Source organism: Amaranthus tricolor, chromosome 2 (assembly GCF_026212465.1).
Source record: "Amaranthus tricolor cultivar Red isolate AtriRed21 chromosome 2, ASM2621246v1, whole genome shotgun sequence".
In the NCBI taxonomy this organism is placed as follows: Eukaryota; Viridiplantae; Streptophyta; class Magnoliopsida; order Caryophyllales; family Amaranthaceae; genus Amaranthus; species Amaranthus tricolor.
Genome location: NC_080048.1, coordinates 1,384,830 through 1,398,972, shown reverse-complemented (window position 1 = coordinate 1,398,972; position 14,143 = coordinate 1,384,830). Strand labels below are relative to the sequence as shown.

The 14,143-nt window shown below is 29.7% G+C and overlaps 2 protein-coding genes across 2 annotated transcripts in view; both read right to left on the bottom strand.

Moving 5' to 3' along the window:
• Positions 1–6,508: 6,508 nt before the first annotated feature.
• Positions 6,509–9,132, bottom strand: LOC130807002 (CDGSH iron-sulfur domain-containing protein NEET). Its single transcript, XM_057672283.1, has 2 exons — positions 8,736–9,132; positions 6,509–6,764 (listed from the first exon to the last, which is right to left on the bottom strand). Exons 1-2 carry the CDS (start codon positions 8,936–8,938, stop codon positions 6,662–6,664), a joined length of 306 nt encoding a protein of 101 aa, XP_057528266.1. The 5' UTR covers positions 8,939–9,132; the 3' UTR covers positions 6,509–6,661.
• Positions 9,133–10,078: 946 nt separating this feature from the next.
• LOC130807001 (UPF0051 protein ABCI8, chloroplastic) overlaps positions 10,079–14,143 on the bottom strand; it is a 4,581-nt gene continuing 516 nt past the window's right edge. The window contains exons 1-2 of the mRNA XM_057672282.1: positions 12,825–14,143; positions 10,079–10,605 (exon numbers count right to left, since the gene is read on the bottom strand). The exon at positions 12,825–14,143 is cut by the window's right edge and continues 516 nt beyond it. Of these exons, the coding sequence (XP_057528265.1) occupies positions 10,387–10,605; positions 12,825–14,143 (1,538 nt within the window). The 3' untranslated portion in view covers positions 10,079–10,386. The remainder of the gene's footprint in view (positions 10,606–12,824) is intronic.

Below are 14,143 nucleotides of genomic sequence, written 5' to 3'. Positions count from 1 at the left end.
AAAGAGTAGAGCCACGTTGAAGGTAATATAAGGGTATAGAATAGATAGATTCTGTAGGTAGTCTGTTAAAGTTCAGGAATTCAGGAGTTTCTGTTTTATGGGAGTAGCTAGAAAGTGGAAGATCAAAGAGACGAGTGTTTACATCAAGATTTTCAATTAGCTAGGTCTGAAATAATTGCATTTAATTGTAAAATATTGGACTCTCCGTTCTCTAATATTTTTCTCATTTGAAATATTCTGTTATAAGGAGAGAGAAATTTAATTAATATTTTTGACATATATTTAGAAGATAATATATATTCATGTGAGATCTCATTATATTCGCCTTAATATATACTTTTATTATGTATTTTTTATTATGTGTATTTAAAAATATTAAAGTTTAAAAAGAAATGGAGTGAGTATAAAAAAATGTTATCATTAGTTATAAGTATAATTGAAAAATGGAAATACAATATTTAAGAAATTGGTATGTTTGTATTAAAACTACAATTATAATTACAGTATAATCCAATAAGTGATACTTATGTTCTGAAATAGTAGTAAATGATTGTAACCTGAAATATTAGAAAATATCACTTAATTCTTTAGTATAATGAAATGAAAAAAGTATAATTTTTTAAAATGAGGTATGGAATAGGAAAAATAGATAAATTTATAGTTAATTTTTCCTAAAAATAGTTGAAAAAATTGTTCTGAATAATATCACATATTGTCCATCTGTTATGAAACACTGATTATTTCTAAATAATCCAACCTTTGTACGTTTTTTGCTGACAGCATCTCTAGGTGCATTTCAACAGGCTATATTTGTAGGTACCTAATACCAAATAGGAGTATAAGTAGACCAACAAAAAGCATACGGAAGAAGAAGTGAATATAACAGCAAGTAAATATCTACATTAGCCGGTTAAAATATAGAAAGAGGTGCTATCAGAAAAAATATATAAATATTGTTTTATTTAGAAATAATCGATAAAAAAGATTATTCATAGTAGATGGACAATAGATGATATAATTTTAGATAATTTTTCCAAAATAATATTGTACTTCTAGTAAGTAATACTTTTATGAAACAAATCAAAAAAAAATGTCACATGTATTATAATAAACGAAGGAAGTACAAATTACTGTTCCGTCTCATTGAATTAAGCATATTAGCTTTTATAGCTCTGAGATTAAGAAGCTAAGACGGTGAGTTAAGTGTTAAGAGTGTTTAAGAATGAGAGAGGAGTATAGAGAGTACATATTATGAATTATGTTAAAAAAATATAAACAAATTTGTTAAGATGAATTAAAATGAAAAATTAGATAAATTAATTGATAAGTTCGGAATAAAATCAACTTCTACAAATTAAAGCTTCAATTGTGCATTGATTTTAGTTGTTTGTTAAATTGGCTGGTATTATTGTGAATGCCAGCAATTATCGAGGAAAATACGAGGTGCACACACTTTACATGTCAAGGAGTAAATACCATCCTAAAATCATATGGCAATGGGAAAAAGGTCTTCAATAGCTTATAAAGCGTGCACACCATTAAATTATTCCTAACATATTTGGAAAGAAAAGTGGAAAATGGAATGATAGATATGAAATAATATATGAGAATAATTTTGCACTAGTTAATCTTTATTTATTTTAGCATCTATAAGTCAAATAAGTACAACTAAGTTTAGTTTGATTTTTTATCCAATTAAATATAGCTAATATATATGTTAGTATGCTTAAAATATTAAAAGCTTAAAGCTCTCAAGTATTATAATCGTTAGTTTCATACTTTCTCCGTTTCAATATACTTGCTACATTTGACTTTTTACTTAATTCAATGTGATATTTTGATTATTTACATATTGAATTATACACATTTAAAAATTATAAAAAGTTAATATTATGGAAATATACGATCAGACGATTCAAACAAGATCCTACTTGACTATATTTTTTTCTCACACATTAACTGCAGGCCCGCAATATAATAAAATAAGCCTAAACGATGAATAGTGTCAAAAGTTATTATATAGCGAGTATTTCAGAACGGAAGAAGTATCTACTATAAGGTAGCAAGTACTTAGGTTTATATAAGATTTTTTATTGGTAAGAAACTTTTTTGTAAAAAAAATCCAGGATTATAAAAACGTAAATGAAGAGTGGCTAGAGTTGACCATGATTAGCATTTGGCAATGAGGTTGGTGCAGGGAATAAATTGGGTGAAGACGACGAACATGTAGCATGACCGTGCTTCCCACAGTTTTTTGTCGTATTTGTGAGCCATATCCTACTATGTCTACACTTTTTGTCACTATGGTTGTAATGCTTTTTTTACACTAACACGATTTTAATTCGGTCAGTCTAAATTATTTAAAAAAATTATTGCCTATTTAAGTGTGAACTTGGGTTTTTTGTTTCTTTTATTTATTTATTTTTTTATTGCTAAACTGTTATATAAATTCGTTTCACAATGAGACAGTATAATACAAGATTTACCGATAAAACAAATGTAATTGTTATTTTGGGTTATTTTTAAGACAACTATGGAGTTTTGTTATTTTCTAATGTACTCTAATAAATTTGTTATTAAATGGAGAAATAAATTGAATTGTATGATAGATATTAAAAAAAATTTAAATGTGAATAGGATTAAAAAATAATAGAATTTATTTTAAATAAGAAAATGAGACAAAATAAATAAAATGGCCCAAAATAGAAAAAATGACAAATTGAGAAAAGTTTGATATAATCTAAGTTGATAACTAATCAAAAGAATAGAAAAGTTTAAACATAGAATTTGTCAAAATTAATAAATTTACTGTTTGAAATGGGTTGAAATGAGTTATTGTCGGAATATAAATTTAAACTAAAATTTTTATTATCATCTACATTTTTTAAAATTTTAAAATAACATAAATTGAATCAAGTATTACATTAACTACAAAAAAACCATTAATATTTGAATTTAGCAACATAACCATGTTTCTAGATCGTTAGTCCAAAGTAGAAATTTAGAAAAACACAATAACTATACAAGAAATATATACAAATTCTTAAATGAGACGGTCTCGACAATCTTTATTATTCAGCTAAATCATGTACATTTAATGTATTAAACTAATTATTTATAATTTTAAAGTAATCAATTATATATAAAAACAACTTAATTATATAGGCTTATCTCATAATGTGATGATATCATATACCAGACAAGCTTATAAATCTTAGGCAAAAGTATTGAGATTTGAGCAATAGAAATTAACAATAACATGGTATGTCCCCTACGTGTTTTCTGAGCTTAATTTCTCTCTAATGTAGGGTTATATCATACTTCATGTGATAAGTAATTACAAATGGAGGTAGGGAATGCTGCTTTTAAAAGTTGCGGTACCTATTATTCAAACATAATCTCAAGTTTAGATGCTTTTTCTGTCACTAATTATTTAAAATTAACACTATTTCAAATTAGTGTAGTTTTTTTTTTATGATCAAATTATCGTGATTGAGTAAATGTTGTAGATCGTATTTGATCTTTAAACACTATTTTTATACGACCTTATCAAATAAATTAGTTGATATATATATATATATATATATATATATATATATATATATATATATATATATATATATATATATATATATATATATATATATATATATATATATATATATATATATATATATATATATATATATATATATATATATATATATATATATATATATATATATATATATATATATATATATATATATATATATATATATATAATAAGGATTTTAAAATGAGAAGGGTAAGAAGGATTTTTGTTTGATTTTGTTTGGTTACTATATATACAAAAAATGATACTATGTTATAAATTAAGAACATTTTAAAAATTATTTCATAGTTACCTATCTTTGTAACATAGTTAGTTTGACAATTATGAGTTTTTGGCTCAATCGTGACTATAGATTTTTTTATTTTAATGAAATCAAGGGTGTAGAGTGCTTCTTACCGTTCTCATGTTCAACCCCTTATCAATGGATCCCTCCCCTATATATATATATATATATATGTGTGTGTGTGTGTGTGTATATATATATATATATATATATATATATATATATATATATATATATATATATATATATATATATATATATATATATATATATATATATATATACACACACATATGTATAGATATATATATATACACATATATATATATATATATATATATATATATATATATATATATATATATATATATATATATATATATAATTTTTAAAAAGTTAATATTATAAAATTATGCGATTGGACAATTCAAACATAATATCATTTAATTATGTTTTTCTTATAGATTAGCCTCACTATAAACAATAAATTTGAATGGTGAATAATGTAGCTAATATTTCAGGATGGAAAAATAGGTAGAACCCTTTAATTTAGTGGGAAATTGATCTTAGTTGGGTTTTCAATTTTATATTCACTTACATCATAATTATTTCGGTTTTGTATTTATTGATAATCTCATTAATTCTAAAGCTTAATTAGTATAAATATCAAAAGATATTATGATTTAATTCTAAGAAAAATTGGAAGCATAATGATGGAATTAGTAGCACACTTTATATAATGGAAAGACTTGACCACTTACTAGTTACTAGGCTAGTTGGCATGTAACAAAGTGAATGCAATGCTAATTTTTTGGTTGATGTACACATTACTATTTACTAGTACTAGCTAGTTTAACAATAATAGCATTGGTTAGAAAACTAATGTTTGCTAGCTAATTTTACACAAACATAAATAGGTGATTTTAACAAATGATTTTTCTTTTTGCAAGATTATTTATTTATTTGTTATTTATAGTGAATGTTATATTGAAAAAATATTGCATATTTGATATTTTTATTGAGTCAATAGTTGACTTTTTATAGATAGTAAAGAAATTAAGTTAAAATAGATAACTAGTTTAATAGGAGTATGATTATTTTATTCAACAAAATTTTTATTTAGTTCACCTTATTTGAACCCTTTTATCTAATTAATATTATATTTATTTATTATTTTGAAGACAAGTGAACAAAATTTGAGACTTAATCAATCAATAAAGCTAACTAAACACTAAAACTTTAATTATATATATTTTAGTTAGATTATGTATTACTTTATTTTCAAATAAAATTTCAAGATCGATTCTGGTGTCTCTTTTTCTCTCAAGCAACATATACTTGAATAATGTGAGGAAACACTATTAATTCAAGTTGTACTTGTGCAAGCTATTAATTACAATCTCATATTATTATTATTATTATTATTATATTATTATTATTATTAGTGTTAATTTATTTAATGATATATAATTCGAGTTGGTAGAGTATGTTCAAGGATGGAATTTAGGACCAAAACTTAGTGAGAGCAAAATTAATACATAAATAATTTAATAGTTTTTTAAATATATATATATATATATATATATATATATTCAACATTTAGTAAAGAATATTTATTATTGATATTTATGTTGAAGGAAGTTTGATAGCACAGTTGGTTCAATGAGAATATAACATATTTGCATTATTTGTTTTTGGTTTAATTCTCAAGACGTTTATCTAAATTTTTAAGTTTTTGTTAATATTAGTGCTCTCACCAGCTAAATCCGTTGATGATCATGAATTTATGATAGATTGTGTTGCACTTGCACATGCCGTTGTTGGCGTTGTCCAACAATTTTCTTATACGTTTACCATTTAAAGGCTGCGTTCACTTCACATAATTAATCTGATACTTTATGTTCAGTTTTTGACATTTCTATTTATCAATAAAAAAAACTTGACCTCTAAAAGTTTCGCATTTCACATTTGTACCGTATTTGTTCGGCACCGACAGTAACTAACTAGCTGGTTTATTATGAATACTTTTACATGATTTTTTTAATTTTAATCATAACAATTAGACTCTGTTTCATTATAGTTTTGGAGTCATTCATCAAGTTTGTAAAACGGACAACTTATATATAAGTAACAAAAACATTTTAACAAATCTAAATACTTAAATCTAACTAATTTGCAAAAAAAATTTAAAATTAAGACATTAAAACTATTATTATTATTATTATTAGTATTATTATTATTTTCATCGTCTGTTAAAAGTAAAAAAGTATCCATGGAAGAACAAAACGTTAGGCCACTCTTACGAAATTAGTAAACAAGATAAGCTATTAGATATTTCACTTGAAATGAGATTTAAATCTGTAATCCTTCTGCTACATTGACTTTTAATATCATGTTAAAACTTTAAGCTTATGAATGAAATCGTGAGACTTTGAAATTTTAATTTTATTCAATGATAACAATAGTAAGTATATATGATATTCCTAGTAATCGGGTGTATTATGAGTTAATCAATACTTTAGTGTATTTTGAGTGGATGAGCAATAACTTAGTGTATTAACAACAAATTTTTCTTTTATGTTATCATTCGAAATTATTAAGGGAAGCAATTAAAATTGTAGACATCAAAATCCAACAATGAAAACTTATTGAAGAGCAGTCGCATAGAAAAAGCCTCTGCAGGATACTGAGTTGATAAGTCTGATTTCGACTCTAACTAATAAATAATAATATCAAAACAAAAATACAAGCAACCCACATAGGGTTCAAAATTCTCCTTGGAATTACTGTTTTTTCAATAACAAAGGTCCAACATTATCCCCAGTAGCTTTGTTGTGCTTCATATGGCTCCCATCACACAATGGAAAGGTTCCTGATCTCCAACACCTGCGCTCGTGTATTACGAGTACAACACAAGAGAAAACATTACACACGTACGCGCACACACACATTGAACAAAATGAAATGGTGAAATGGGTAGTAAAGATAAGACAATACACACGCACTGACGCGAAAAAAGTGAAATGGAAAGTAAAGATAAGACAATACACTCGCTCACCTGACACAGGTGCACATAGAAATAGAACAAAGTGAAATAATTAGCAATGAGAAGCTAATACACACACGCGTACATATAATTAGAACAAAGTGAAATAGTGAAATGGAAAGTAAAGATAAGACAATGCACACGCTCATAGACATAGACGCGCACACAAACAAAGCAAAGGGAAACGACTACAAAGAGAAGCTAATACACACGAGCGCACTGCATACATATATACACACACATACAAAAGAACAAAGTGAAACGGTTGGCCAAGAGAAGTCAATACACACGCAATTAAACATAAATATACACACATACAAAAAGAACAAATTGAAACGATTAGCAAATACAGTGGCGAAGCCACACTAGGGGCGGGGGAGGTTTGGCCCTGGCATAAACTCACAACTAATTGTATATTTTTAACCTGACTCCTCTTTTTAATATATAATATATAATAAGACTGATTAAAAATGACAATATCGAGTAAGATTCACCCGTCAAAGTAATAGAATTGGAAATCATAAGGAAATTTGATTTATTTTCATATAATAATTTATAAATCGATTATTTAACTAAATCTAGTATCGTCTATTTGATCCCTCGGTCCCTGGTCACAAAGGCTGTGGCTACTACAGTCTACAGGTTTGAATGGTAACTGAGTTTATATTGGTTGGACATTTGGGTTAACTGAGAAGTTAGTACCCTCTGATTTCTTTGGGCCATACTAAGTATCTGGCCATTCATTTTTTCTAGTGGGCTAAAAGACATGTCCATATTAATTCTAATTGGTGGCTCTTCATGAGCTTCAAGCGTTTTTTCACCAATATTTTTCAAAAGCTTTCACCGAGAGACGCGTCTTATATATCTGTTAAATAGTTCATTTCATACAAAAGGTAAAGAGGATGCATGCAGTCAAAAAATCCCCCAACTAATACCTGCGCCCAGTAGGGGTTGAACTCTAAACCTTCTGCTCAACATGCAAATGCTCTATCCATTAAGCCACAAGTGCTTTTGGCAAATAGTCCATTTCATACATGCTATGATTATATAAGCTCTTTATTTGAGATCGTTACACTGAAAAACGTCTCTCACAAGAGTTGCATAATCTAATGACTTCCATGTAAGTGAGGTTTGACCGATCAAACACATTCAACCTTACCTTGTATGACGGCGAGGTTGTTTTCTATTGTAGCAAACATTATTAGTGATTTAATGCGTATTTTTTAGCATCATATATATCACAATTGTAGCAAATAAATTTTTTCCCACCTAAAATTATAAAGTTAACATAGCAATATGAAGGATATATTACCAAAAGTCCAAAATATTACTGAATTATCTTGGTTTATATAGTCCATCCTATTTACTTGCACATAAATTGTTGATTTGTTGTATAAGACGTTAATACGAGAGACGCTATTCATGCCTATATACGAGTTAAATAGCTTATCTCGTCTCATTCATATTATAAGAATATAGGTTCTTTATTTAAAATTATTTCACTGAAAGACGGTCTTTCGCAAAGAGTAGCTCTTAGACCTTAGTATTGATTATGATTAAGAGCGTTCAAAACAGACCCAATGACCTGAAATTCATCTGACCTTATAACCGCACCCGATTTAACCAACTTAAAAATAAATTTACAATTATGTAAAAACTCACAAGACTCGATTTCGAACCGACCTGAAACACCTGACACAAAATCAAACCGATTACCCAAACGAATACCCCTAATTGATGATAAATTAGCATAATATATGCATGTTAGCAGAAATTACAGAAAATAAGTTCAAGAAAAAAAAAAAAAAAACCTGCAGTAAGGGGTGATATTCTTGGAGAGTTCAGTAATAATAACAGAATCAACAACTTTTTCTTCAGTTTTCCTGATTTCTGGGTTGATTGTTTCTGCCCTTACCACAACCATTCTTTTTCTGTGTTGTAAAGAATTGTATTTGGTAAATGGTTCAGCAGAACCAATTAATGAAGGTTTTAGCATACTAACTGAAAATGCCATTTTTGTAAGGAATTAATAGATTGTATTTTTACAGGAATATTGCAGATGGTTAATGTGTTTACAGAGGAGAAGTAACAGATAAATATACTCCACTTGTGTTTGAACGTGTGGAGGGCACACTTTTTGTTGTTGATTCCGGATAGAAGGGTTCAAAACGAATCTGAACATTTTAAATTCACTTTGTAATTTGAACGTTTGAACTCGATTTGATAGGACTTTAAAAATGTATTTACAATTATGTAAAATCTAAATTGAACGTAAAATCTGATTTTGAATCACCCTAAAAAATCTGACACGAAATTGACCCAAAATTAACTCGATGACCCGAATCAATAGTTTGATTATGGATTTGTGTTGTGGGTGGATCATTTATAGCCACGTCATGATTTAGGGCAAGTTGAGGTTTTCCTTTTGTTGTTTTAGATAAGGTGGGTGTGGGATGAGTTTTTGTAAAGAACTTTCCAATTTAGTGTAATTTGATGGCTATTCCCTGACCCAACAAATATTACCACAAAACAGATATAAATGGAGTGAAAATTCAGAATAGTAAATTATAATGGTAAAATGTGGAGTATATTGTGAGATCGTGGAAAAAATTATAGATGTGATGAAAATATAAGTCAAATATATAATAAAAATTAAAAAAAGAGTGAGTCATTATCAAAAATATAAATGAAACAAATTTAATAAGACGTACTAAAAAAGAAAAGGAAAAATTGACATTAATAATTCAACCTTTCACCCATCCACTGTAAATAATTTCACTTTTAAATTATTTTTTAATAATCTAATATTTCTCATACATTTGCACACAACATACCTCATTACAAATAATATGTAATAATAGGATATGTTGCCTGCAAACTAAAACCAATATTGAATTATTCACGGCAAACTAATGGCAAATAATAAATTATTAGAAAATAATCTAAAGATGGAATTATTAACAACAGAAGTGCAAAAGGTTAGATTATTAATATTAATTTTTCCAATAAAAAAATTGGACTAATTTTTTTGGAAGAGCTTTTCCTTTGACACAATTTTATAGAGAGAACAGAACATGCTCCATCACAATAAGTTCAAAAACTTAGTAGAAAATCTAATGTAGCAAATTTAGCAAAAAAAGGGAGAAGATATAAGTCGTATACCCGAGATCATCTGAACATCATAGCTCAATATAAATTTTCATAGTTTCATCTCAATGAACAAAGTTTATAGCTCAAAACGAACACGTCTTATTCAAAACGCTATGTACATTTAGCTACCACTAAATACAAGTATTTTGATGCTCACAAACGATCAATACAGCACAGTTGTACCTAAGGTTCATTCAAATTTCTGAAAAGCGTATGCAAAAAAAGATCGGTGTCGGATAACCATCTCGTGGTACAGTAGTTAGTTTATTCACAGTGCTGTAGTTGTAGTTAACACAAGAAAGGAGAGAACATTTAACCGACAGATCCTTCGAGTTTTATGCTCATGAGCTGATTCACTTCTGCGCCAAACTCGTCTGGAAGTTCATTGAAGACGTCCCTGCAAAACCCGGAAATCATTGCAGCCATGGCTTTCTCATAGTCGATACCTCTTTGCTGGAAGTAGAATAGCTGATCTTCACCGATCTTGGATGTACTGGCTTCGTGCTCGACACGACCACTAGGATTTTTTACCTGATCACAAATAGATGATGTTTTAAAGAATAAATAAAAAAAGAGAAGCAAAAAATAGAAGCAATTTACCGACATAAAAGTCCAAACTAGAATTTTTGAGGAAAAAAGTACATAGGAAATGTCAACATATAGCTCGATAAATAATCAGCCATCAGGTATCAGCTGTGTTGTTGAGTGATTTCATTGAGATTTGTGCTTTCCATCTCAATTTTAGTTGATTTTTATGGATTTTACTCTACCCTATAAATCATCTTATTTTTGCTTCTTGATTAGTTTTACTTATTAGTTCTTACTTTTACCTGGCTAAGATCGTGAAGTTTTTCGAGAGTAATCAAACAATTTTGATTAGTGTAACCGATACTCGGCATCGCCAATGGTATGCTAATAGTATGAGAAACTTTATAAGCGTAGTTGGTTATTTCATTATGCCTTCTATTATGTCTTCACTCGTGTTTATGATCTTTATAAGCATAACTTGAGTGTATCAAATACCGCATTCCATAGGTAATTATGTGATTTTGTTTTTTGTTAATTTTAGGCTAAATCGAGTTTAGAGTATGTATATAATAATAACAAAATTTTCAGCGATCGTTATGGTAGTTTGGTGCTGCTCCTTCTCAACGGTTGGTTAACAACGCCGTCAATTATTCAACATCCTATTCTCTTCCTATGTTAATTTTATTTGATTTTTTGAGATTATATAGAGTTTTGTACTCTTTCTGCTCTGTTGTATCAAGTGAATACATTTTACTTTTGTTGATTAGTTATTAAATAAGCTCAAAATGTTGACTGCTCCCTCTGGCCCTCGTGAGATTGATACAACGAAAAATGGCAAAAGATTAAGAAAGCGGTGGGACATTAAAATCGTGTGGATAAGATTAAAGGAAGAAAAGTTAAGTGAAGATATGTGGATAAAGATTAAAGAAAATGGTGGAGAACATTACAAAAATGGAAATGTTGTAAAGTAAAAGGAACGTTCTAAAATAGAAATGTTGGCAAACTCATGGATGAAGCAGCTGTGAAGGCCACATCTCTCAAAGAAAAATTGCATGAATTGCATCAGAGTGCCGCAAACATTGCTTCCTTAGAGAGTTCTAATGAATATCTTGAAAGAATGATGGAGGAAGCTAAAAGAAAAGTAGCAGAATCACTCTCCGAGAATAAACTTTTGGTAGAAACAAAATAGTAGCTGAAGTACAAGGTTGGTAAGCTTCAGGAATTGCTAAATTCTTCTCATGCAGAAAGAGAAGCCACTTCTGTTCGACTTGTTTCTCATATGGTTACCATCTCTGACTTAACCGAGCAACACTCCAAGTCTTTTACGTTACACTCTGCCACTGAAACTCGTCTTTTGCAGGCCATGAAACAATTGAAGGAAAACTGGTGGTGGGGTAGCTCATAAAGAGAAGAAAGTTGAGGAATTGAACGAACGTTTGAACACTTGAAGGACAAGTGAAAGCATATGAAGAGAATCTAAAAAGGTTCATGAGGAAGAGGCAAGTCAAGCATCTGGGATTGCTGGATCGAGGAAAGCTGAAATTGAACACCTGGTTGAATGAAAAGCTTAATTCTCTTAAAGGACACCTGACAGTACACCAGCAAGAGGCTTTTGAAGCTTCTTGGGTTGCTAAATCGAGAAAATTTGAAAAGAACAGCTACAAGGTACAGTCGAGACATTATCTCAAAGAGAGAAATTGGGAAACTAGTAAGAAAGAAACGGACCGAACCAAACAAGTATACATCAGGAAACATCTTGTACCAAGGATATTATTGCAAATTAAAACACAGCACATAGAGTCCGCAATAAACAAAATGATAAGCACTCAGAAAACAAAACCATGTAGATGAGCACCTATATTACTCGGACTCTTCATTTTGCTTCATGTACCCGTGTCTGATCGGACATTGTATGGCACTTACACACTTCATTTTAGGCATAAAATTGAATATTTAGATGTATCTGAAACTTGGATACGTACCAGTATCAACATCAGTACCAGAGTCCAAGTAACATAGATGGCCACAAAGAATGAGAACACAAATCAAAATGATTACTAAACCAAGCAAGTATGCATCTAGAAACAACTTGTAACAAGGATAACTAATTCAAATTTAAACCCAGCAGATCAAGCCAGCTATATACAAAATGATGAGCACTCAAAAGCTAAACTCCTAAGTAGTAGATGACGACAACAAACGAAAACACTAAATCAAAATACCTGAATATAAGGATAGGTGTTTGCAGCAGCTTTGTCACCTATGAGCATTGAATCACACTGGGAGGAATTCCGAGCATTATCAGCTCTAGATAGAATCTGCACTAAACCTCTGTATACATTCCTCGAATGTCCAGCTGAAATACCTTTAGATATAATCCTACTTCTAGTATTCTTCCCTTTATGTATCATCTTTGTTCCGGTATCTGCCTGCTGATAATTATTCGTCAAAGCAACAGAATAAAACTCACCAACCGAGTCATCACCCTCCAAAACAACACTAGGGTACTTCCAAGTAATCGCTGAACCCGTCTCCACTTGTGTCCACGATATCTTCGACCTCGCACCAGCACAAACTCCTCTCTTAGTAACAAAATTGTAAATCCCCCCTTTACCTTCCTCATCACCAGCATACCAATTCTGCACAGTCGAGTACTTAATCTCCGCGTCATCATCAGCATACAACTCAACAACAGCGGCATGTAATTGATTCGTGTCGTATGAGGGGGCTGTGCACCCTTCCAAATACTCCACAAAACTACCCTCATCTGCCACAATCAATGTCCTCTCAAACTGTCCGGTTTCGAAAGCATTAATCCTAAAATAAGTGGAAATTTGCATAGGACATCTAGTACCCTTAGGTATATAAACAAATGATCCATCACTAAACACAGCTGAATTCAAAGCAGCATAGTAATTATCATCACTAGCCACAACTTTGCCTAAATACTTCCTAACCAAATCAGGATACTCCCTAATGGCCTCCGAAATCGAGCAAAATATCACCCCAACTTTCTCTAATGTCTTTCTATGTGTAGTAGCAATGGAAACACTATCAAGAACAGCATCAACAGCGACATTTTTATTACTAACATTAGCCAAACGATTCCTTTCAGTTAAAGGAATACCCAATTTATCAAAATACTTTAAAAGTTCAGGGTCAGCTTCATCTAAACTATTCAGAGATGGTTTCTTTTTCGGAGCAGAATAATAACAAATATCTTGAAAATTAATTGGTGGGTATCTATTATCAGACCATTTTGGTTCAGCCATTTTCAAGAATTTATAATATGAATTCAATCTAAACTCAAGCATCCAATCGGGTTCTTCTTTAAGGGAAGAAATCATCTTTATTGTTTCTTCTGATAACCCTTTTGGGATTGTTAAAGAATCAATCTTCTCGGAAAAACCCCATTTATAATCCCTTTTAAGGAATTTCTGAATTGGGTCATCCTCTTTTTTGGTAGTTGTTGATATTGAAGAAGAAGAAAGAGACTTACCCTGATTGATAGTTGTAGAATCATACCCAATTTCAGCCCTAA

Coding starts and splice junctions, on each gene's coding strand:
- LOC130807002 (XM_057672283.1), bottom strand. CDS start 8,938: ATGGCATTTTCAGTTAGTATGCTAAAACCTTCATTAATTGGTTCTGCT. Junction 6,765..8,735: donor AATATCACCCCTTACTGCAG/GTTTTTTTTTTT, acceptor ACACGAGCGCAG/GTGTTGGAGATCAGGAACCT.